Here is a 24,128-nt window from a genome sequence, read left to right on the forward strand (position 1 = left end):
CGAAAATAAGGACAAGCTCTATTAAAAGTTGGTGGAGCAGGGTTGTGAAATTTAAGACAAACAAGAAAAAAATATAGTGGAGACGGCCGCATTTCATCATCAAACAGTAATTAAAGCAAGCTGTGCATTGCATCTGATTCCTTTGGGGACTCTACAGCAAAGGAGCAGGGACAAACAGGAAGGGCAAACTTTTAATAAAAAGGAAACTAAAAAAAGATAACATGCCGGTAAGAAAAGTAGTTCAAATGTTATCAGCTAAATCACTGTATTATTATTTATATAACTGGGAAGCCCACCTATCCAGAGATTTATTTATGTAGCATATATTTAGCTGAGATACCTAAGCTGAATGCTACTTGACTAGCTATTGGCTGCCATTTGCAAAGCAGCCAATCCAGAGTTGCCATTTATTGGTCTTGCTGCTGATTGGCTTTAGCTCCAACAGTACAGGAGACTGTAGATGTTAGGTTCTGTATTTATGCATAATACTGTAAGTTATAGTTGGTTTTTGGACTAATAAATTTGGCAGGTATAAGCATTTTTAGAGGAGCTCCCAAATATCCCCAGATTTTAACTATTTCTGTGCGCCTGCTGTACCGGGGGTCCACCGTACGTAACACATATGTTTTAAATACTTTTTTAAAAAGAGGGAATAAAAAGCAAAATGATAATAAAACTACTGCATAATTGTACTTACTTAAATTGAAAACAAAGTCATTTGCTCCTGGTTGTAGGAGCTTAAGGACCAAACACAAAAACTGCCCAAGAAAATCTACCTGGTGGTTAGAAGTTCATGAAAAAAGCAACCTCACCATCATCTCCATTCATATTTACAATCCACTTACTCTGCTTTAATGCAGCAACTTGCTTTTGCGGTGACCCATTTTGTACATTTCCTCAATTTTCATTCATTAAACTTTTAATCCATCTCGCGCAGTAATTATTTGAATTAGTGGAAATTAGACAGTGTCTTGGCAGTGCTCTGAGTGAGGAGTCCTCCCCATTTGATTTGTATTCAGTGACTCATTGCCATCCGGGGGGGAAACTGTGTTAGAAATTTAATGGGGCATCCAGCTTTTGTGTGATTATCATGGGTTGTTTGGAAAAGGGAGATAATTGACATGCGGACAGTCATAGAGGCAGAAAGTAAATCAGGAGAGAAGCTGCAGGCTGATTTGGAAGCTGCCTTCAGTTTTTACTTGGTATAAAGTATCGCATGCAGATTTGCATTAAAAACAGGCGACGCAAAGAGTTTTGGAATCCAAATTTGAGAAGTTGAGGATGAATTTGGAAGTGTATAGTTAAAGGACGACTCTTTTCTGAGTGACAGCCACTACACACAATTATATTTTTATTCATATCCATATCCAGTAAAAAGCAGCAGACATTTGAAAGCTGGCACTTGGGATGATCTATAACGCATATTTTGTAGACGTTCACAAAGACACAGAAATATGTTGTGTCTTTGTTTTCTCTGAAGTGCTTTCTTCCAGCTTAATTTTGATTTTCTTTTAGAGGCCTTTATGAATATGTTTATGAAGCAGGATATGTTTTGTCCACAGTTGGCCGACGCAAAATGGGAGTTTACTGAACACTGTGACTGAGATCTGCTAATTTAACAAAACAATGAAAAAAAGTTTATTTAAACAGTATTATCTGGCTTTTAATGGGTCGTTACTTGTTTTTTGGATTTGCTATACAACATTTTCAGTATAATCTCTGAATTAATTTACAAAATGAATGAATGAATGAATGAATGAATAAATGAATGAATGAATGAATGAATCTCCAATTGACTCAGGAAGGATACAAGGGAATAAAACGTCCTGATTGTAACATCCCCACTGAAAACCACATCTCCTGTGATCAACTCTTGCCAGTTTATGTCATTTTTGATAATGTGACGCCTGTTTGCCTGCATCACACAGAAAAACAAGTCAATCTATAATTTATGTAACTTTGACTGCTTTTAAGATTTCACATGAATTTCTAAATGCATATAAAGCTTTAAAGGCACATGGAAACATGCTATCAATGTTTTATAATTGAAATGCTGTTTTTTGGAATGTTGGCTTAACTCTTCTTGACAAATTAAAATCTCTAAAAATAAAGGAAAATATTATTTTATAGACTAATAGACAAATAAAAATGACACCAGATATTAAACTAGAGAAAAGGCAACACGGGGCTTTTCTCCAGCGCCAGATTTTTACAGCATTAAATTTTCTAAAATAAATTACATTAATCAAAGACTGGATTATTCACCTCTTGTCAAATACTTCAGTGTGATTTGAGTTTCTTGGCTGTGCATCTAATGATGTGTGCTTCTTTTAAATAAACCCTTCATCTTTCATCTCTCCTTCACCATGTTTTTCACAGTTTCAGAAGTATAATTATAACACCAGACAGTTAACAGCCTCGAACATAATGGAAATAATGTCTAATCTGCCTTACGTCTGTTGCTTTTCAACACAGTGTAAAAAAAAATAATCTATAAGTCTGAAATTTCTACTATCCATACAATAATTACAATGACTGTTGCAAGTGCTAATGCGCCTTTTCTTTAAGGTCACCCTCTTTTCTTTTTTCCTCATCACATTGGCATCTGTGACTTTAATGTACAGAGAAAACTGCAAGACCAATACACAACTCTGAATTACATAGATTTCCCTGATGTCATTAAACACAAATGTGTTCCACCGATTGAACCATAAAGTTTTTCAAAATGTTTACACGTCAACATAAGCTACACAAGGAAGACTTAGAAATCCACTTTATATGCGGTTAGTTCATGTGACTGTTTCTCTACATGAATTCAAACAATTATTGTTTGAACAATTATTTATTTAAAAGCCTTTTTAAATAAAAAGGCTTTTGTTAGCCTTTTTATTTAAATTAGTTTAAGACCAAAGTTGTTTGATAATAATCAGAATGGCGATGAGGAACTAATGTTTCTTTTCACGTTCATTGCTTCTAACAGATCTGCCCAAAAATATTTATAAAGTGAAGTGACCTTATGAAAGGATTAATATTTGAAACCTTTAACTCTATTGATCAAGTTACACTCTTGCAGGCTTCTCTCTCCATCCTGTAGCAAAGCATCCCCACAGCATGATGCAGCCGCCACTGGAAATGTTTTCAGGTCAATGTGCAGGTTTTACGGTTCTTGGTTACCTAACATACTGTATGTGGGCTATTTACCCATTAAGTAACCCCTGAAAGTAATTGACTATGCTGTTTTTTTTATGTTTTTAAAGTAAAGGGTCTTAAAATAAATGCACCCCACATTTTCTGATTTTATTTTCTCCCCATAGTTACACACTACTCTGTGTGTCTAACACATAAAATCCCAATAAAATACAACAAAGTTTGTGACGCATGAAAGCATTTTGAGGTACATTTGAACTCATTAAAGGATTTAATGAATATGGCATATAGCACTTTTTTTTTTTTTTTTTTAAGAAAAACGAAATGGAGATTTCGGCTAGAGCATTTTAAATTTTTATAACTGCACTTAGTTTGAGAAGTCTAAACCCTTCCCGATCTATACATAAAAAAGTGGAGGGACAGACTGACCTTGTGCAATCATCAGCATATTCAAATTAATGCTATTTTCTGTTTTTTTCCTTTATATGAAAAGGATTCAATTATCGAAATTAAAGTAATTTAGGCTCCTGCAAAATAAGGGTGTGGATAGATTAATGAATACAATTTGGTTTAAGGACCAGAGCTTTTATCTCCAGACAAGTTTTCAGACCATAAAGACGTACTTTGTTATTTTTTGAAAATCTCAGGAAGAGAGCGGAGGAACTGTCTGTGCAGCAGAGATAAGCTTTCCTTTTCTTTTGAACTTGAGAAAGCTGTCTCTTCCTCACACTTACCTGGAACTTGTCTACATCTGCTATATGTTATTTCCTGTCAGGTATTCCTTTTTTCTTTGCTCTGTCTTTTATTGCAAGTCCACCAGCAGATTTTTTTTCTTTTGCTAAAGCGATGGGAATCCAGAACTTAACTTTGGGTTTACCAAAGTATTGAAAAATGTAGCACAGCTGTTGCTAGCCTAACCAGTTCTCTTTAGCCTTTGTTTATGAAAGCAAATTCACAGCTTTAGTTTACAAATTATATTGAATTTAATAAAAAAAAAAACCTTGTTACATTTTATTCATAGTATTCCATTTGTTAGATACTTAATGTAGTAGTAGGATACCTTTTCCTTTTCCCAGACATTTTGCTACTCAAAAAAATGGTCAGGAATCATCCTCGTCCTTCTGCAGGTGTATTTCATCTCCACTGGATTGCTCAATTTTGTGTGTTTTTTTCCACAGGCACTCAAAGTCTTCCCATAGCCTTGTAGATTATTCTGTCATGCTTTACCATACGTTGATCTCTAAAGTAAAGTAACGTCTGCAAATTCATTCAGAAATACGGTTAAACCCCCAGGTACGAGCCCTGGTTTGGACTGACGCCCAGAGTCGTGCCTTTCCCGGCCCGCTGAGGGATAACGCCGTCTGTTTTTCTTTGGAATCCGTCCAAGGTTCCTTGAAAGGCAGGAAGTTCAGAACTGGAATGGTTTCAAGTGCCCTCTGTTCAGATCAGGCGTGGCTTATGGATGTTGCATTTGGCCCAAGACCAAAAAGTGGAGTGAAAGTAAAATATTACAGTGCCTGGAAGATATTAAGCGTTTTCTGGATTTACAAACCTTGTGCTCAAAAATAAGGGAAAGCGATTTAACTTTTAAATTTAGAACCTACTGCTCAACTTGTTCAAAATCCCATACAAGGGTGTGCAAGGGGTCAAACATTTAAAACAGGAATAGTCCAAGTGCTGAACTGCTGATTAACATTTAGAAACTGGCAAAGAGTCAGATGGATCAAAGAACCCATGACACCAATGTACAAAGGCTATAAATTAAGCTAGAAGTAAATCCAAGTAAGCACACATCTGAAGAAGTGTCTTTAGACAATCAGAGCTGATCAAAGTGTAAGATTCACCCATGAGCCTCTTAAGGAAAATAGGCCAGTCAGTGTTAAGGTCTGGAACGTGATGTTTTGTAAACACTTTATGCAGTGATTTTGAATAATGGCAATTGTTTTATATATTCACTTGATATTTAAAAAAGATTTAAGATGTTGCCACACCTTCTTCACCTCAGCTTCAGTTTTATGTCACGAATAAACACAAAGTTGCAAATAATTGTCCAGTGGAAGGAAATGGATGAATTTGTTGCAGAATTCTTTACAAATCAAAATCTGAAAGGTGTGGTGTGCTAAAACCACACCTTTCCAACCCCCAACAATAGAGTCAAAAGAAGACCAATCAGAACTTCGTGTAAAACCTGCAGATGAAGACCAGGGCTTCTTTCCAGAATACACGGAGTTGCAAAACTTGCCGCCCAAAAGCTCAAGCAAACTTATGTAAAATTTATCTTTGGTTGTCGCAGCAAATGAATGTAACCAGAGGGTTTAATTAAAGTCACTGTAACTATTTCTGTGAAGTGTGAGCACCTGTTTATTTCATTCCTTTAGATGTGCTGAAGGAGATACACTGAGGAGAATTAGCAGTCTAATTAATGCAACAAATTAGCATAACCTTGCTTTAATGTAGGTTAAAAACAGACAAACGTTAATTCCTGCCGGAGCTACAAATATATCGCTTTTTCTTGTACAAATCAGGAAGACAAATTAGGAGAAATTACTAATCTATGCATAAGCTTTAAATAGCTGTGTGTGTTTAACCATAGCTGCTCACAGTCTCACAGTTCCCACGTTGCTAAGCAGTAAGATATTGTTCGTAAGCTAATTGTGCACAGAATATTTTTGGCATAAGTAATTTTGAGTAAACTTTCTGTTTTGACAGCATTTATTTACTTCCGTCGCTACTAAAGATTGAGATAATTTGTAAATCCGTGTGAGAGTAATGCTTTGAAATGATGGTAAATACGTGCTCAAAATGAGGGTGTGTGTAAAAGGCAACATTCTACAAAACATTATGCCTTTCAGTCCTAATAGCCACGTATCAAATCCCAACAGATGGTTAAAACTCCAAGAAAATGATTTGTGCCATTTCCACTGTAGAGCGAGCTGGACCGTGTCATATGAGAAATGATACAGACAAAAAGTAATCTGTCATTGACTCGGCCCCCTGCTAGGCTTTTAAATTGTGCAATCAGGGACTTGTTGAAACAGTCAGATTAATTTTTCTTAATTATCATGTTTTTGTTCAAGTGTCATTATTAAACGAACAAATTATTGCTCATTAAAGAAGCTTAAACAAGTACACAGCCTTGCGGGAAAACACAATCAACACATCGATGTCCTTTGTTTTCACACGGGGACCTCATTAAAGAAGCAACTGCGTTGTTTTTAGCTTCCAGGATTTATCTTGTACGCAACGGCGGATCTCCTTACCACGATCTGCCCAACGAAGGCGTTGTCCTGCTCCTCGGTGACGGTGAGATTCACCGGCAGTGAAGAGTTGAACACCGGATCGTTGTCATTCACATCAGTCACCACCACGTTCACCACGGCAGTGGAGGTCTACAAAATGACACAAACGCGCACATTTATAAAAAATTGTTTGCTTGATTCATTGAAGAGTTCTTCGTCAAATATTTTGAAACCCAATAGTAATACACTTTCCTAAGGACTGCAGGGACTGAACCTTCAATGAGCGCTTGGATCTTCCACAATGGCTCTTAATGACTTTGGGTGAAAATGACAAAAAAAAAACAACTAATATTTTTATATATACTGCAGATATAAAAATAAATTTTCATGGAATAATTACATAAAACAATGTCTACTTGTTTGCAATGCAATTATATCCTTTAATATGGTGTAAATACTGTAAAACAGGTATTTTTAATTATCCAAGGAGGTTCTGATACCTGCCAGTAGCCTTTTGCATCTCTGCTAAAAGTCACATTGCTTCTGCTGAACACGCAAAAATGTTTCTAAATGTGAAACTGGCATCATTTTTACAAATATTTTTGCAGTCCTTAGAACAGCAAAAGGTTAAAGCCGATTGATTCACAGTCTGGAAAGTTCACAAGAGAAGCATTTACCTACATCAAGCTGTCGTACAGTAAAGTTTAAATTGCACCTAGCAAACAGCATCTTTACAGTAGAATAGGCTCAGTGCGCCAACTTGTATAGTTCTCGTCCTCTGGCAGTATGACGGATTCACAGGCCAAACAGCCAATTAGGCACTTTGTAGTCTGACACTCTCCCTACAGGACATTTAATATTATGAGAGACAAACAGGTGTGTATGTGTGTGCACAACTACAGACAACCCAAGGCCTTTTGGGCGATACTGATTAATGGACCAGTGTAATGCATCTATGCTCCAGTCTTCTGTTCTTCTTTTTCTAGTTTTCTTTTTCTCTGAATGGTCTTCTGTGGCTGCCCTGTTCAAACCATTCTTCTCTTTCCTAAACTCTACACTGCCTCATTCTCAATATATAATGCAGCCCCCAGCAGAAAAAATGTTTAAACTTCCTTCACCCATTTTTTTTTTCAACTTTATGTCCTTTGGGACTCAAATATAATGCACTCATCATCAAGCTCTAGAGACTGGGTGAGACTCTGCATGTTAACAAGTTTGTTTCAAGACCTATTTATAGGGAAGGAGAAAACCACAGGGGGTTCTTGAACACCTCTGAAATCTTTCTCTCTTTTCTTCCCATCCATTTAACTCAGTTTTGCATGGATGTCTATGATACAAGGTCAGGAACATTATTATGAATTTTATCCCATTAACATCTCCATATGTATTCACTGACACACATATGAGGAGGTTTTATTTATTGAAGAAGATAAACGTTTTGATGCCTGACTAACAGATGGATTGTGAAGGGAAGAGAAACCAAAAGGGTAAACTAACAAATGAAAACAAGCAGGGGAAAATAAAGAGAGCAGCGGATTGGTTACACTTAAGTTAACAACACAGAGTGAGACGGAGGAAAAGACTCGGGTGATATGTGATCAGTTTGATAAAAGAAAATCACACACCACCTGTGAAGATCACCAGTCGCTATGATCATCTCAAAAAGATGGTGATATTGAGAAGCAGTTGTTTTTAAAAGGTAAGAACAGTTCAAAATTCAGCTTTTTCAAACCAAATTCATAACTGCAGAGCTGCAATGAAAAACACTCCCCATTGTTATTAAGGATACATCTTTTCACCTTTGGTGAATTAATTATTTCGATGAATGATTAACAGGTAGATGGAGAAAGGAGGAGAAAAGCAGTATAATTAACTTCACCCAACATCTGCATGGATCAATGCAAGATACAAACGTATTTTTTAAAAAATATGGAGAATTATTTATGACTTTTTAACGTACTCTTTGATAAAAAAAAAAAGTACTAAAGTATGTGATAAACCACTGACAGTTTAAGTGATTTACAAGTGCCATAAAATGGATGCCCTGCTCTCCAGCATCCACTTGCATCTTGGCAGGATTGTAATATCGTTTAGAAAAAAGCTTTTGCTCCATCAGAAAGGGGAGAAAAAAAGGCGATCTGAGATCCTTGAAGTCATGTACCCCAAAGAGTAGAGACATGTAATGGGGGCTGTAGCAGAAAAACGAGTGATGAAAATGAGACACAGTGTTTAGATGGTAAGGAGATGGTGAATAAGGAAATGCAAGAAAAAAAAAAAAAAAAAAAAAAAGCCAGTGCACAGTGACCACAGGGGGTATGAAATTGGAACCAAACTAGAAAAGTAGTTTCTGCAGTTTGCCTTCCAAGGGAGGCATAGAAACATCTGAAAGATATGTTGGCAGAGATGCAAAGAGAATTTTAACAAAAAATTGGAAAGTAAAGAGTGAATTACTGCCACTGATATCCACACTTTATAGCCAACAAATACCCAATTGTAGTACCGTATTCTCCGCACTATAAGGTGCACCTAAAAACCTTCAGTTTCCTCAAAAGTTGACAGTGCGCTTTATAATCCGGTGCGCCTTATATAAGGACCAATATTGAGCCACAGCAGGTCTAGCAACAACGGTAAGCAGCCGCCGACTTCATTTTCCCCCGTAAAAGAAGAAGCGTGTGGTGCATGCTGGGATAGTTGTCAGAACGCTGGTTTGTTAATAAAGTTTGACTGACCTATCTACCTACCGACCGTCTATAAACAGGTCATCTGCAGGTCATTTAGCACCACGTTTTCCACCAACATGCTGTGCGTGAACGGAGAAGGGTGACCATCATCTGGCCACGCCCCGGCCCAGTCGCGGAAGGCTTTCCTCGCCGACCGGAGTTGGACTGTTTTGTTGATCTTCACTTTAGTGCAGCTCCATCTAGTGGATGCATAACGTAACTCCAGCCTCTACTGTAGCGTCTATTCTGTGCGCCTTATAATCCGGTGCACCTTATATATGAAAAAAGTTTTAAAATAGGCCATTCACTGAAGGTGCGCCTTATAATCTGGTGTGCCTTATAGTGCGGAAAATATGGTAATACAACACACTTTCCTTAAGATTTAAAATTATACACAGCATGATGAAATAGCCAACAATTGTGATTTAAAGAGAAAACAGAATTTTTAAACTATGTTCAGAGTTAAAGCATTTCTAGATGAGGTCAAAGGACCACACACTCGGCCATTCACAGGATGTTAAAGAAAACTTGACTCTTCAGACCGCGCCACCATCATTCATTACTGCCTGGTCTGTTTCTGTTGCTCAAATGCCCACAGTTGGCTCTTTAACAGCGTTCGTACTTTGACTGGTCAAAGAAGGGTCAAACTTATTGTAAACTTGTAAATCTAGTGGATTTATCTGAGGAAAGGTTTCTGTTTGCTGCCTGATGAGCATCACCCACTGACAGACGTAACAAAGAGAGAAATACGGTCCGTTTTTCACCTCGTCAGAAGTTGTAATTTCAAATATGTTTGGTATGTTAGAATTCTAGGGAGACAATGACGACGTCGTATTAGGAAGCTAATGAGCAACACTGATAAACCCAGGCAGTGTACTCACACACGGCTGTGAGGTATGATGTAGCAACACATGGTGTCTAGAGGAAGATAGGATTTGGCCAAAGGGTTGCTTGGAGACATCGCTCATTTGTAGAGTTGATGGAAAAGTCAATGAATGAGTTAAGACAAGGGTCTCAGTAGACATGCGGGTTTGTACAGGATATTGTTGGAAGCAGATGGCTGAAAGGGATGGTATTTGTGAGACAGGAATGAGCTGGTTAGGGGAAAAAGAAGTTTGGATAAGTTTTGCAGGGATTACAGCAGAAAGGTGCCATAAGAAAAAGGTGGATGAGAGAAAAAGATTTAAGCAAAGGAAAAAGAAAGATTCACAAGTGAGACTTGTTGAATTAAAGGATTTGGAAAAAACCTCCAGGGGGATGTCAGGGGGCAGAACAAAGCAGACAAAAGGAGGAGGATGGAGACTCCTCTGTAAGATGAAAACCAGCAGTGTCTGAAATACAAGTCATTCTATATATTTTCTCCTAAGCGCTTTTTAACTTTTTTTTCCTATAATTTACTATTTTCATAAAGGACAAGTATTTCCAAAACTGCCTTTAATGATCCTCTTTCTACATAACACAAAAGGTGTCGTTCGCAGCAATTTGCTTCCAACGGTTGCTTGATTTTGATTTTGCTCAACGGCTGTAGAACAACTCAGGGAAGGAGAGACAGTTAATATTGGTGCGGCACAGCTGAGTTTCTTACTCCATCTGGGCGTCCATCTGAGGCGGTGACAATCAGGATATAATGATCCAGAGACTCCCTGTCCAAAGGCTTGTCCAGAATTAAATACCCTGAACTGGAGAGAGATGACAAACACATCGGATTGACGTTGAAGGTAAATGGTTCGAAAAAGATCAGAGCATGAATATAAAAGACACCAAACAATAGAAGTCATCAGTAAAAAAAAAAAAAGGCAAAAGACAAAGCAGGGCAAATCAAGATACCATGGTGTAGAATACTGAGTTTAATTTGATGAGAAGTTTCTGTTCAAAAGTCACTGATTGCTTATCATGTGCAGCACTCCTTCTAATTTCATGCATTTGCAAGATTTGTTTGTATGCAAATACAAGATCAAAATGAGTTGAAAACCAAATGCTTAGACTTTTTTTGCAGTGCCTTGCAAAGTAATTCATACACACTGAACTTTGATAACACTTTTGATAAATTCTAATGTATCTTAGGGGGAGTTTTATGTTTTTGAACAACACTAAGCAACCCGTAATTATAAAATGAACGAAATGCTACAAGGTTTTCAAACTTCTTCACTGAGAAAAAAATTTGAAGAGTGTAGTACACATTTTTATTCGGCCCCTGCAATCTCAATGTCTTTGCTCCAATCGCAGCTGCAAGAACATCTGTTGACATTTTTTCAAACCTTGCCATGGATTTTCACTTGAAATTGGTCATGGACTTTGACTGGTCCATTCTGATATACAGCTACTGCCATGCTTGAAGATTTACTTTCCCTATATTCTCCAGTTGTTTTTTTTTTTTTTTTTTTTTTTGTTGCATCATAAAATAGGTTTTCTCTGGGACTGAGAAAACAGTAAACATACTGGAAACTATGCATCCTTCCTTCAACATTACAGCCATGAACTGCTTTGTGTTGGTGTATCATTAAGAAACCCCAATAAAATACATTGAAATTATGGTTGCAATGTGACAAAAAGGTGAAGAAGAAGGAGAAGAAGAAGAAGAAGAAGTGGGTATGAGTCTTTTATTTTGGAAGGCACTGTATGTAAATGGCTTCTTGGGAAGCTGCACTGGACAAAAGCCTCTCCAGCAGGAGGTGTGTTTTTTACTCTGATTATGGGTAATTTAGAAATCCAGATGGCAGCTCATGCCTTTCCTTTCTCCAACAAAAACACCCTCCTGGGTGCTGTCACTGTAATAGACAGAGATGTATCTTATAATACAAGTTTGTACTCATTGTGCCACTGTGTGGAAAACACAGCTGAGGTACTGCAACATTTGGGCTTGTATTGGAACATTGTCTAGCTTCACAGTTAGTGAATGTTTGAAAATGTTTGAAAAATCTAAAAAAAAAAAAAAAAGGATGATGAATAAAATTTACCCTCCACCATTATGGGATTCTGCCCTTCTTGAGTTTATTAAATGTTTATTTATACCTTTAAATTGTAATTTTGTACCCAACTGTTTACCTTTTCCACCCTCCCTTTTTCCATTATTTAGCTACAGATAATTTTCTCGCTCCTCCCTTCTACAAAGTTGACAGCCTGTTACTAGTTGCTCTCATTTCTTTTAGCATTTATACACTATATCCATATTTTTTCTGAAAGCACAGCCACTTTTCAGATATAGGCACCTAAATAAAACTTGATCACATTTTCTGACTTACCTCTGCTGCAGTGCAAAATTTCCATTAATATCTCCACTGTGGATTTTGTAGGTTATAGGATCCTTCTCTCGATCCACTGCCTTAAAAAGAAGCAGACAGTTAAACATGTTTAAAGGCTGACAGTGTTTTTGCACTTGTAATTTTGAGTAGTACCACCTGGTGGTGCAAGAAGAAGGTATTTGGGGCAGAATCTGTGCATTTCATGGTACTTTCCCCTATGTTGCAGAAAATGTACGGGAGAACAAAATGATAAAACCAATCATGCAGACTTGCAACTTGCAAGTTGGTGCTGATTGGAGCATCATTTATTGCGCAAATATTTATGTTTTGGATTAATTTCTTGAGGTAATTATGCCTTGGGTGCTACTCTGTAAACACTCAGACACAGTGAAAGACGGAATACAGGCATCATTTGTTTAAATGTTCATATCTATCCATGTATCATGTTATTTTTAAATAAAAAGTTAAAGAGTAAATTCATCTGGAGAACACATTATATCAAATATATAAGTTTTCCACACCAAATCCAACACACCCTAGAAGTAAAAGTGATATAGATATTTTGCTTATGATCAATGAGATAAGTCAGGAGGCTTAAATATTAAACACAAATTGCAGCAAAGGCAACATTTGTGTAAATGAATATAATGAATAAAATCCTACATGTGAAGCATGGTGATTGGAGTGTAATAATTTGAACTTGTATTGCTTCTTATTGTCTATTTAACCTTGAAATACAGAAGGAAAATGTCAGCTTGGCATAGTGAATAACGCTCAACAAGTGGATATATATATTATATCCTATTTCTCCATAAATCAGTATGATTTTTGTTTGGGGTAAATTGTACTTTTAAATTGATCTTAAGGCTTATTGTGTTTTTAATCATTTTAACCAGGTTTTCACAGCTAATTTTGATTTTATCATAAGAAAAATGTTGTTTTCTGCTATGGCCTTTGTATCTCCATGAACAATGGCCAGGACACCTGAATTAAGCAGTAACATAATGTTGAAAATTTGTCCTTTGAACAGGCAGGAATTATTATTCCTTTGAGCCAAGATGCTGGAGGACACAATCAGCAATTACTAGCATTCCATCAGCTGGTGTTGATTTGCTGACAGTGTTACTCCTACCTTGGCAAGCACTTATGTGGTTACCAAGGGGTAAAAGCAATGAGCAGCTAAGTTAATTAAAAAGGGAAAACAAAAATGACATTTAATTATTGTAAGAGTTTAAAAGATTATCATACTTAATGAATGAAACTTTCATGTGGTTAAGCCTAAGGCGATGCATTAATGATCGAAAAAGCTAAAAAAAATGGAAAAAGTCCAAAATATTTTTTTATTTATTTTTTTGTTTAAATCTGAACAGGCAGGCAATGCAATGTTTCAGCCAATGCAGCAAAGATTTGATCAAACTCTTTTTGATGTTCTTCACATTGCGTGTGTGTGTGTGTGTGTGTGTGTGTGTGTGTGTGTGTGTAGGTGTGTGCGTGTGTGTGTGTGAGTTTACCTGCAGATTAAGAAGTGTAGCACCAGTCCTCATAGCTTCACTGATCTCAAGGTTGTATTGTTGGCGAGGAAAGCGAGGAGGGCTCTGGTTGTTTGGGGGCAAAACTTCAATATATACTGTTGTAATGGAAGACCTGAACAGAGTGAGGAAAGGTGAAAGACAAAAGACTATGAGGTATAGCAAATGGAACAGATAAGGATAACACTTACACACAGACAGAGTGCCAGCTACAGAGTGTCTGCTAAATTAACAGCAGCCCTAGAGGAATATTAGAGGGGAAAAGGTGTCAAAGAAATAGGAAAATAGAAGTGTAACAAAGCATATAAGGGACAGTAAAACAGACTGAACGACCCATGATTTAAGATAAAAAGGGCTTTACAATTTGTTTTCTGGCTGTTACTGTGTTTAATCAATAAAAACCTAATGTCAGCAACAGTGTAAGTGACAAAGAGTTTAAATAGACGGGGCTTTACAAAATTTTTTTTTTCTCTGGATCTTGAGCTATCTATTGAGCAGTCTTGCAAACTTCCTCTGGTGTTTCAGTGACTCAGTTTTCCAACGGGTGGTGACCTTTTAGTCAAAGAACATTTTGATGTAATCCTGCTGAGTGAATGTGGGTGGAAACAGTTTGCCCTTTGGGGCCATTTCGTTATTTCAGCTAACAATTTTGTTTTAGCTACTTATTTTTTATTTTTTTTTATTTTATTTGTTTTTTGCAATTGCACATAAAAACTTTACACTTGCATCACAACAAAGTTTTATATATTCTGTATGGAATCAGAAACACCTGTGTGAACTTGAATTTTTTGTCAAAATATTGCGATTTATTTGTAGTAACCTTAGTAACAGAGGGATTGCAGAAAAGTCAACAAAAATGTCCAGGAGGAGCAAATGCTGCAAGTTATAAACTCAATCAGATCAGCTGAGATTATTTAGATAGAAACTATTGAATCTACTTTGAATAATGAACTCAGCATAATGTACTGTTTGATAACTTTAATTGGAATGCATGTGTGATTGAATTTATCTTTTTTTTTGTTAAAGTGCTTTGAGATGACATTTGTTGTCAAGTGGCACTATATAGTAAATGAACTGGATAGAAGTACAATCAATAATTGTGCGCCACATTTATTTTTTAATATACATTAACAGGAAATTCACACCACAATCCAAATACTCCACACAAAGAAATAGAACAAATTAGTCCTGAAATCAACTTATGGCCATCAAAATGGAATGACAAGTATAATGGGTATCACACAGAAAGGAAGCTCCAAAAAGTCATTTTAGGTCAAAAACCTAATTTAAAAGTTTTAGTATTTAAAAGGAAATCCTTCCATCTGTCAGTCCAGGTTATTATAAAATGATTTATTACTATTTGATGGACTATAGAGAGTGTCTCATGACCAACTTATCACATAAGGAGAATGTCACAGAAGGTGAAGATTTGTGTGTTGTGACTCAGTGACCATGTGACTGACCAGTGAACCTGTCCAACTGGTCCTGGTGCTGGCACAGAAACCATAACTAGTTGGTCCCTTGAACCACTTTCACTTTTTTTTTACCTTCACAAATTTATTTCAACAATGCATTAAAAATTAAGGTGTTGCACTTTTAGCTTTAGCCATATTGAGATAGAACCACATTTTTCCTCTGCTACAGTAGAAAGAGAATAAACCAGCCATGACCTGGTGATTCTCAGGATTTCTAACAGAGGAGTAACACATGTAATCAGCAAGGCTGCCTAAGAACCATGATTACTCAGAGAGCTCAACACCTTCATTAAAAATGTATTCACTGAGAAAGACATTGACGTGCTAAATACTTATTTTCCTGATGTAATGTTAACAGTCTATGTTTCAACTTATCGCTAGCCTCAACAGGATTGAAAGAAATAGGAGTATTCATTAACACTTTATGCTATTCCATTTGATAAAGCAGTATACAGACAGTGTCTTAATAAGGTACAAATCAAAATACGTTTTGGTGTTATTGGATTTGCAAAAGAAAATTAGTGGAAGGGAAAAAGGAAATCATATTGATTTTCTATTTCACAAGGCATCAGTAGACAAAGCATTTGGTTGAGAACTTGACAGATGATCATTTCACTTTGGGAAATAAAGACTTAATTGCATAGTATTTACTTTCCCCTCTGATAAACAACTCAAACAGTTCAATATGCTCTATTCACAAACATTTTCCTTCACTACTATTCCCCCCAAACAGAATGTCTTATTTTGCGCCTAATGTTTTTCTTTTGTAAAGATTACATTATCTAACCGATGAATTCTAATTGGTCCATAAAGAAATAAAATCGGATTGCTTCACAAATGAACCTAGGAGAGAAAACTGCAGTGACATGGGAAATAAGCACTGAATTACATACAGAGAAAAATATAAAGTACATATCTTAGTAATAATATTTTCAAGATGAATGCATATTGAGAGGCTAGTTTCATATGTTGCTAAGGTGCAAGTTTGGGAAATTCCTTCACACAAGCTGGCAATAGATTTCAATGTTTCTGGGGGGGTCAGGGGGGTCATTCTATGCAGACTGATCATCAATTCTGCAGATATTCAGTTAGATACAAGTCAGGTCCTTAACTGTGTCAGTCTAGCGTTTCCTTGACTGTGTGTTTGGGGACTGCTTGGAAATAAGCATTCCTTTCATCTTCAGACTCATATCAAAAACATGTTACATTTCTCCTTTGATCCTTTCTTCAAGCATACGGAGTCTGCATGTATATTATGTTCTATAGGACAGAACCCACTACAATGTGTACACCTGCATTTCTCATTTTTTGGCATGGTGTTTTTTGGGATGATGTGCAGCGCCACTTTTCCTCCAAACATGGTGTGTGCATCAATATCCAGTGATTTCAGCTTTGGCCTCGTCTGGCCAGACTATATTGCCCGACTGGTTGTCCAAATCTTCTGCAGCAAATGCTGCAGCCATTGATTTGTAGAATGAGCATGCATGGAGGCCATTGCATCTAGTGCGTTATTTGTTGTTTAAAAAAACATGTCATACTTTAGTCAGACACCTTTCACTGATAATAAGTTAACAGCAACCCTGCTGAGTTTGTTTAGTACATAGCAGCAGGATTCCTTTTAAAAAACTGACAGATTCCAGCTGGTTTCTTGGGTTTCTATTCCTTTTAGAACGTAGTTTACCTAATGTGGTGTTTTGTTTTCTCCTTCTGGAGCTGTAGTTTCCCCAGAGCGCTCAGCAGAGACCTGGAGCTGCTGGTACCACACTAAAGAACGGTTCTTCCTCGTTAAGACCATCCGCAAAAGAATAGAAGGAGCTAGATGAAGACACAGCTTGTTACCTACATGGTAACGCTAGCCCTCCATGTTTATTTTGTCCCTGTGCCTGATTACTAGCTCTGACTTCTCTTTGTTTCCCCTTAATTCCTCCCGTGAGTCTGTATCCTCTATGCAAGATCATCTGGACTTCCTCGATCAAAGATTCACTCCTGCAATATCAATTGGTCTCATCTCACCTCTAGCATTCTTTACCCTTCTCTTCATCATCTTCATCATCCTGCAAATCACCTGTCCGCCCTCCAATGTTACATTTTGTGTTTCTGCTCCTGCTCACGTCTCTAGCTTTCCTCTCCATTCCTCATTCCAAGTCTCCAGCGTCCTTGGCCCTCTCGGTTCTCACAGTTTCAAGACTCACAGCTCCAAAACTCTCCTTCCCGTCTGACATTCACCACTCAGCCAACAACCGCAATTCTACTCACCTCTCCCTGGGGTACATCATCCTCTTCATCAATAAATCCTCAGTTCCTCACCATCATTGCATTTCAACTTTTATATTCTGTTACTTACTTCTCCATCTCCTCAGAGTGATTCCGTTGCCCAAGTCTCCAGCCTCTCACCTCAGCTGTCATTCGTTACTCATTGTTATCATAAACCTTTTAAAATCTCTATTCGGTCTCCTGAGTGTTTGTGCATGTGAGTCAGAAACATAACAAAACCCATGACAGTAGTAGTCCACCTTGTTATGCAGAACCTTATTTTGTGGAGTAATTTAATTTGATTTCTTTGTGTGTGTGTGTGTGTGTATTACGTAGGCTGTTGTCGACTTTAGGTGTGAATTTTCTTTCAATGACCCCCATTAGAAATGATTAAACTGAGAAAAATGTTGACATGACAAGTTGTACTTCCTTTGAAGGCTGTAAACTTTGTCTATGATTACTTTGAACTTGTAGGGGAGAGTGACCTTGATGAAATTTTAATGCATGCTAATAATACTCCCAAACTATATCATGGCTTTGCTCTTAAGGGAGGGGTGGGTGAATGAATATACAATTTAGAACTTCAGGCCTTCCAAAACTTTTGTAAAGATGGAATAATGTGTGAAATGCAGCACGCCATGCAAGTCATGGCCACTGCTGGAACAAGCTAGCAACACCCTTGCATTAAGTTCTATCAGTCATTTAACAGTGTATATATGTGAATGAAGTGAACAAATCAATTTTAACTCAATTCTTAATTGTAGAACTAAAACATGCCAATACATGTATCACTCTAAAATAGAATTACTTTTATATTCAGGAAGGCTAACAGCAAAACGCAATTAGGGCTGTGCAATGTCACCACTTGTGTTTGGTCAACTTTTCATTTCTGTTTGCTGGTGTTTAGTAATTAAATGGATATCAAGGTAAGATTATGTCACAGACCCAATGACTGTTTTTAGAACTTCTTTAGTTTTACTTTTTTGAAACATATTTTGTTATTGCTTTGTTTATAGTGTTGCAATTTACCACTCATTTTCAACAATGTAGGACAATACTGCAACATGACCTCTTATTGCTAGTCTGGCTTTTTAATCTAACAACTTTATCTATTCTACATACTTTTTTATGATTAAAGTATGAAAGCCCTTCAGAATAATTTACTGTTAGCGATGTGTGAGACCAGACACAACGTCTCTTATACTTCTGGGAAAGTGAAACTCAGACCAAAAGAAATGCAGTGACTCTTGTCTTGACGATGCCTAACAAGAAGAGGACATAGCTCATTTTGGATCTTGACCCATAGATTCAATAACATTGCCAGGGGAGAAAGATATTGATTTGTCATGCTGGTTATGTTTTCTGCTGAGATAAACAGTGGGTCTGGGGAAATCTGGTGACAATCTCTGAGCCAATCACTGGAACCACCTCAATCTGCAGTGCTTCACATTTTATTGATTTGATAGCAATATTTGTCATACCAAGTCCCGAAGAAGAGAGGCATGTGTTTATCTTCTGCAAATACCATAGGATAGTTAGTTTTATGTTATATTGGACATTCAGAGGCAAAATACAGAGATTTTAAAAGATTATTAACGGATGTTAAAAATTAATTTAAGTCCCTTAACACTCCAGACATGAGTTTGGCTAAACTGGTGGATTTTATGCAGTGAATCGGGTGGATTCAGTGTTGTTGAATTCAGAACCACTACCACGGTTATAAGAACCTAATAATCAGCTGACTCCTTAGTACACAGGCTTTAGAGTAGAAGAGCTCATTTTATCCCATAATTTGAAAGTTTTACAGTTTAAAGACTTGACAATGTTGCATTTTTTTTTACCATAACTGAGATTCCATCAGGGAATATGCTAACCCTCACTTTCATCTGTGTATTGTTATTTCCCGTGGGCAATGATTAGGACGCAGCTTTGGGGGTTTTACCTTCTCCCAAATGCTTAAATAGCTTTATATCCATACAGATGATTGCAAAAGGGAAACTGATTTATTCTTGTTTTCGGAAGACACTGCTTATTAGCTGTCTGAGATGCTCCACTGAATTTGTTTGTTTTTTAGGCTTAATATTATCATAAATAGCATTTCAATGATGCTTCACAGTCACTTCTTAAAAGGCGAGGAGGTGGACAAATTCTCTGGGTCCTTATGAAAACAAGTCTTTAAAAGATAAAAAGACAGAAAATGTGTAAATCAAGCATCACTTTAATTTCCTAGAGTTACCCAAATTCATTCTTATGAATTTTATCACCTCCTCACCCCTAAACCATATAAATACACATGTATTTATTAAATACTTTTTGACAAAATATCTATTATTGCTGTTGGATATCACATTGTTTTTGACAATTTACAAAAGACAAAAATATAAAATTCTGAAATCTGGAAATAATTGGTTTTAAACAATGGTTGAAAACACAGTCACCCTCATCTCAATCTTCACGTGTGTCTATGTATCAAACTATTAATAAACATAGTATTACAGGAGAAGTTACCAAATAACTGCTGTTTTCTCAAACTAATAAGTAAGCTATATTTTAAATTAATGCAATTTGTTTAATCGCCTTTCACTTTAAAATACTGTAATACTTCAATACTGTGAAGTATTTTTGTTTTTAGGACATGTTGTGAGAATCTGAAACATGCCTATTCCTACTTGTAGCCATTCCAAAAAAGATTTGAATTACACGTAAAGTGACGCATCAAAGTCAGAAACGAAAGCGTTAAAAATATTCCAACATGGAAAGGAGCACATCTTCAGGAAGCCAACAACGCAGCAGCATTTTGACCTCACCCATATGTCCCTAAAGCAATTCAAATGCCCGTACTCCTTGGTGTGAATGCTCAAAATAAAACGGTGTGAATCATCATTTAGCACCCCAAAATATGTGACAAAATCGCCAAAGTCAAATTCAAGATACACACTTCTAATCAGCAATCTGTGGCCTCTTCAGTGATGTTTGTGTGACACAAAGGTTCAATGAAAAGTTTTCTTAAAACAATTTCACCAAAGAAAGAAATAAAATCTTGATTAATTTTCCCCCTGTATTTTTAACTGATTACTGCTTTTGTTCTGTTTTTTTTTTCCCACTGGAAGGACTCGGCTTGTTTGTCCCATCTAAACGACATTATGGTAATAATTTACCCTTTTGTTCAGCTATTCCCCAAGAAAAACACCATAATTTAATCCATGCTTCAGGCATCAAAAACCAACATTCCTGGAGATTTTATTAACTGGTGTACGCTGTGATTTATATGCTTCAATGACAATAGTTCATTTCTTAAAAATAACCATCACTAAGCATGTGTGAAACATACTTTTCATTAAGCCCATATTTAGAAAAAAATCTTCACAATTAAAAGAAATACAGGCTTGGAAACATCAATCGTCCTGCCATTAATCTCTATAAAATGTTTTACTTTTTCAATTGGCAGAAAGAGAAAGAGAGAGAGAGAGAGAGAGAATGCCCAGCATATGCTTCATTGAGAGTCTCTGTTCTGTAATGTTTCCTGTGCTGCATAAAACACTCTGGTAATCAAAGTCTCTGCCAAAACAACAGCTGCATCATTTTGTGGTTCTGTGCAGCTTGACTGGATTCTACTGGATGAACCGTTCAATGGGTTGATTTACTCCAGTTCTGAAATATTGCATAGTAATTGCTAAAACTAAGAAAATCACAACTGAACTGTTCTCTGCCAGAGTTTTTGCAATCAAATCAATACAAGCACCTCTTTAAAGAGCATTTGAAGCCGACGCTTTTTCCTGGACGATTGGAAAAAGTTTGTGGAAAGTCCTGCATTAGGGGCTTAGTGAAAGCCACTGTTATTTATTGATTTAGCCCTTGAAGAGAGGAATGAAATTTATTTGAATGCATTTTCTGCATTAGTTGACATTTACCCTTTTGGGAAATAAAAAGAAGGGAGCACGCTGGTATTTGAGTCACACCTTCCCATTTTTTCAATTCTAATATCATTTCACTCTGACTTACCTTGCCAGAACATTTTATTCTGTAGAAATATGACTTCATCTAAAAGAAATGAATATCGTGTAAAAATGCAATATTCCTTTCCAGTTATCTCAAAAAGTGAAATGGTTAGTTTATAGAGATCCTTGGCACAGAATAAAATATTTCAAACTTTTATTTTTGTTTTTTGTTTTTTTCAGTTTTAACGATTATGGCTTACATGTATATAAACCCCAAGATTTTGTCTCAAAAAAATTAGAATACCACATTGGACAAATCAAGAGTAACGGATGGAAAATGTGTACATTTCTATGCACTCGGTACTCGGTTGAGTCTCCACTTATATGAAATAAAGCGTCGAGGCATCGAGGTCATCAGCCTGTGGCGGTGAGTAGGTGTAACAGAAGCACAGACTGCTTTGACTGCTGCCTTCAGGTCATCTACCTTGTTGGCTTGTCTCTCTTCTTCCTCTTGACAACAAGCAGAAGATTTTCTATAGGGTTCAGATCGGGAGCGTTAGCTGGTCAGGAATACCATGGTCCTTGAACCAACCTTTGGTACGTTTGGCCGTCAGTGTGGGCAGGTGCCGGGTCCTGCAGGAATATACATTTAGCATCTCCATACGGCTCGTCAGCAGAGAAGCAGGAGGAGCTCTAGAAATTCCTGGTAGGTGGCTGGTTGACTGTGGACTTCAGTGGCTCAACACCAACGAATGACTGATGTTATCTCTGGTTCAGGACTGACTTTACATCACTCATCTCCAGTATTCATCTGTGTGTCTGGAATGGATTTTGCTTGACAGTCCTCTGACTGTTGCTGGTGCATTTTTTCAACCACACTTCTTTCTTCCACTCAATGTTCTGCTAATATGCTTGGATGCAGAACTCTGAACAATCAGCTTCTTCAGCAATGACATATTGTTACTTACTCTGTGACTTAAGGTGTTGATGACTGTTGCCTGGACACCTGTCCAGTCAGCAGACGTCCCTATGATTATGTAGTTTACTGAACCAGAGTGAGAACGTTTTCAACAAACCTATGCTGACCTCTGTTTTGAATAAATTAGCTGATAAGGGAGTGACACTAGGAGTTTCCAACAATGACCTTATGACATTTCTAATTTTCTGAGACACTGAATTTTGGGTTTTCATCATCTGTAAGCCATAATTATCAAAATTACTAGAATCAAAGACTTGGAATATATTTGTGAGGATTCTAGATAATATGAGTCTCACTTTCTGAGATGAATGACAAGAAATACTGCACTTAAAAAACCTAATATTATAAATTACTCCCGTAATTTTCCACCTAAAAATTGGGATTAAACGAGAAGACAGACGATGATAAAGTAATAAAAAGGAGCCGTAGGTGGTGTTGAAAAGGGTCAGAAAATAAATTTGAAAGCTGTAAAGACCTGACCTTTCATGCCATAGTTTCACACAGACATAGGAAATGAGCAACGGAGCAGAAACAGAGAAACCCCCTACCGTCTGTGAGGCGCAGGCCCATTGTCTACAGCTTCCACAGTCAGAGCGTAACTTCGGCCAACAGTCAGCTCAGCACCTGGTGCCACTGTAATTACCCCGGTGCTGTGAAAACAATGATTAAATGTACGCGGTTATTAACACGCCGCATGCTTTCACATTACATTATACATGCATTCATTGACTTCTCCTATAGTTTACCATTTACCACCTGCTTTCTCATTAGCAGTCCTTTAGCCTGTGGAAATCGGTTATCATAAGTGGAGTTTTATTAAGTTCACAGTGATATACTTTTCTCAATTCATCAGAATGTCATTGAAAAGTTAATCTATTTCAGTGATTTGTTTAAAAAAGCAAAGCATGTATTTTCAATTGATTTATTACACAAAGAGGGATATGTTTCATGTCTTTATAAACACTGTTTACAGATTTATTGGGCTATTAAAAAGTATGTCTACATATGGTACAAAATATGTACTCAGTACTTTCGTAGGTTCTTTAAGCCTTCAGCCTGTGGCTCTTCGGAAATATTAGAGAGGCAGTATGCATTTCCCAGGCACATATACCACTTTATAGTCCAATCATCCATCCATTCTTTACACCCTTGTCCCTTAGTGGGGTCCAGCTAACGTTCCAGGTGAGAGGCGGGGTCACCCTGGACAGGTCGCCAGTCTGTCGCAGGGCAACACAGAGACAAACAACCATGCACACACACTCACACCTAGGGGCAATTTGGAGAGGCCAGTTAACCTGACTTTTTGGATTCTGGGAGGAAGCCGGAGTACCCGGAGAAAACCCACGCATGCACAAGGAGAACATGCACGCATGTTGGGAATCGAACCCAGAACCTTCTTGCTGCAAGGCAGCAGCTCTACCAGCTGCGCCACTGTGCAGCACAATCAAATAACTGTTTTACCTTCAGTTGTTGTAAAAATGCTGACAATCGCTTTATTGAAGCAAAACCTGCAATTTATTCTCATCAAATCAGTATTAGCTTTGGTATATCTTTCTTTTAAGACTCATACTTTGCTTATATCTAACTGAAGCAATCCTAAATCATG

The 24,128-nt window shown here is 37.1% G+C and overlaps 1 protein-coding gene across 1 annotated transcript in view; it reads right to left on the reverse strand.

Moving 5' to 3' along the window:
* LOC106927976 (protocadherin-15-like) overlaps nt 1-24,128 on the reverse strand; it is a 134,790-nt gene that overhangs the window by 68,248 nt on the left and 42,414 nt on the right. The window contains exons 12-16 of the mRNA XM_088001069.1: nt 23,071-23,172; nt 13,860-13,992; nt 12,349-12,428; nt 10,692-10,785; nt 6,408-6,536 (exon numbers count right to left, since the gene is read on the reverse strand). Coding sequence (XP_087857195.1) covers nt 6,408-6,536; nt 10,692-10,785; nt 12,349-12,428; nt 13,860-13,992; nt 23,071-23,172 — 538 coding nt within the window. The remainder of the gene's footprint in view (nt 1-6,407; nt 6,537-10,691; nt 10,786-12,348; nt 12,429-13,859; nt 13,993-23,070; nt 23,173-24,128) is intronic.

The sequence above is a fragment of the Poecilia mexicana genome, unplaced genomic scaffold (genome assembly GCF_051168715.1).
Source record: "Poecilia mexicana isolate PSO_F unplaced genomic scaffold, ASM5116871v1 scaffold_19, whole genome shotgun sequence".
NCBI lineage: Eukaryota > Metazoa > Chordata > Actinopteri > Cyprinodontiformes > Poeciliidae > Poecilia > Poecilia mexicana.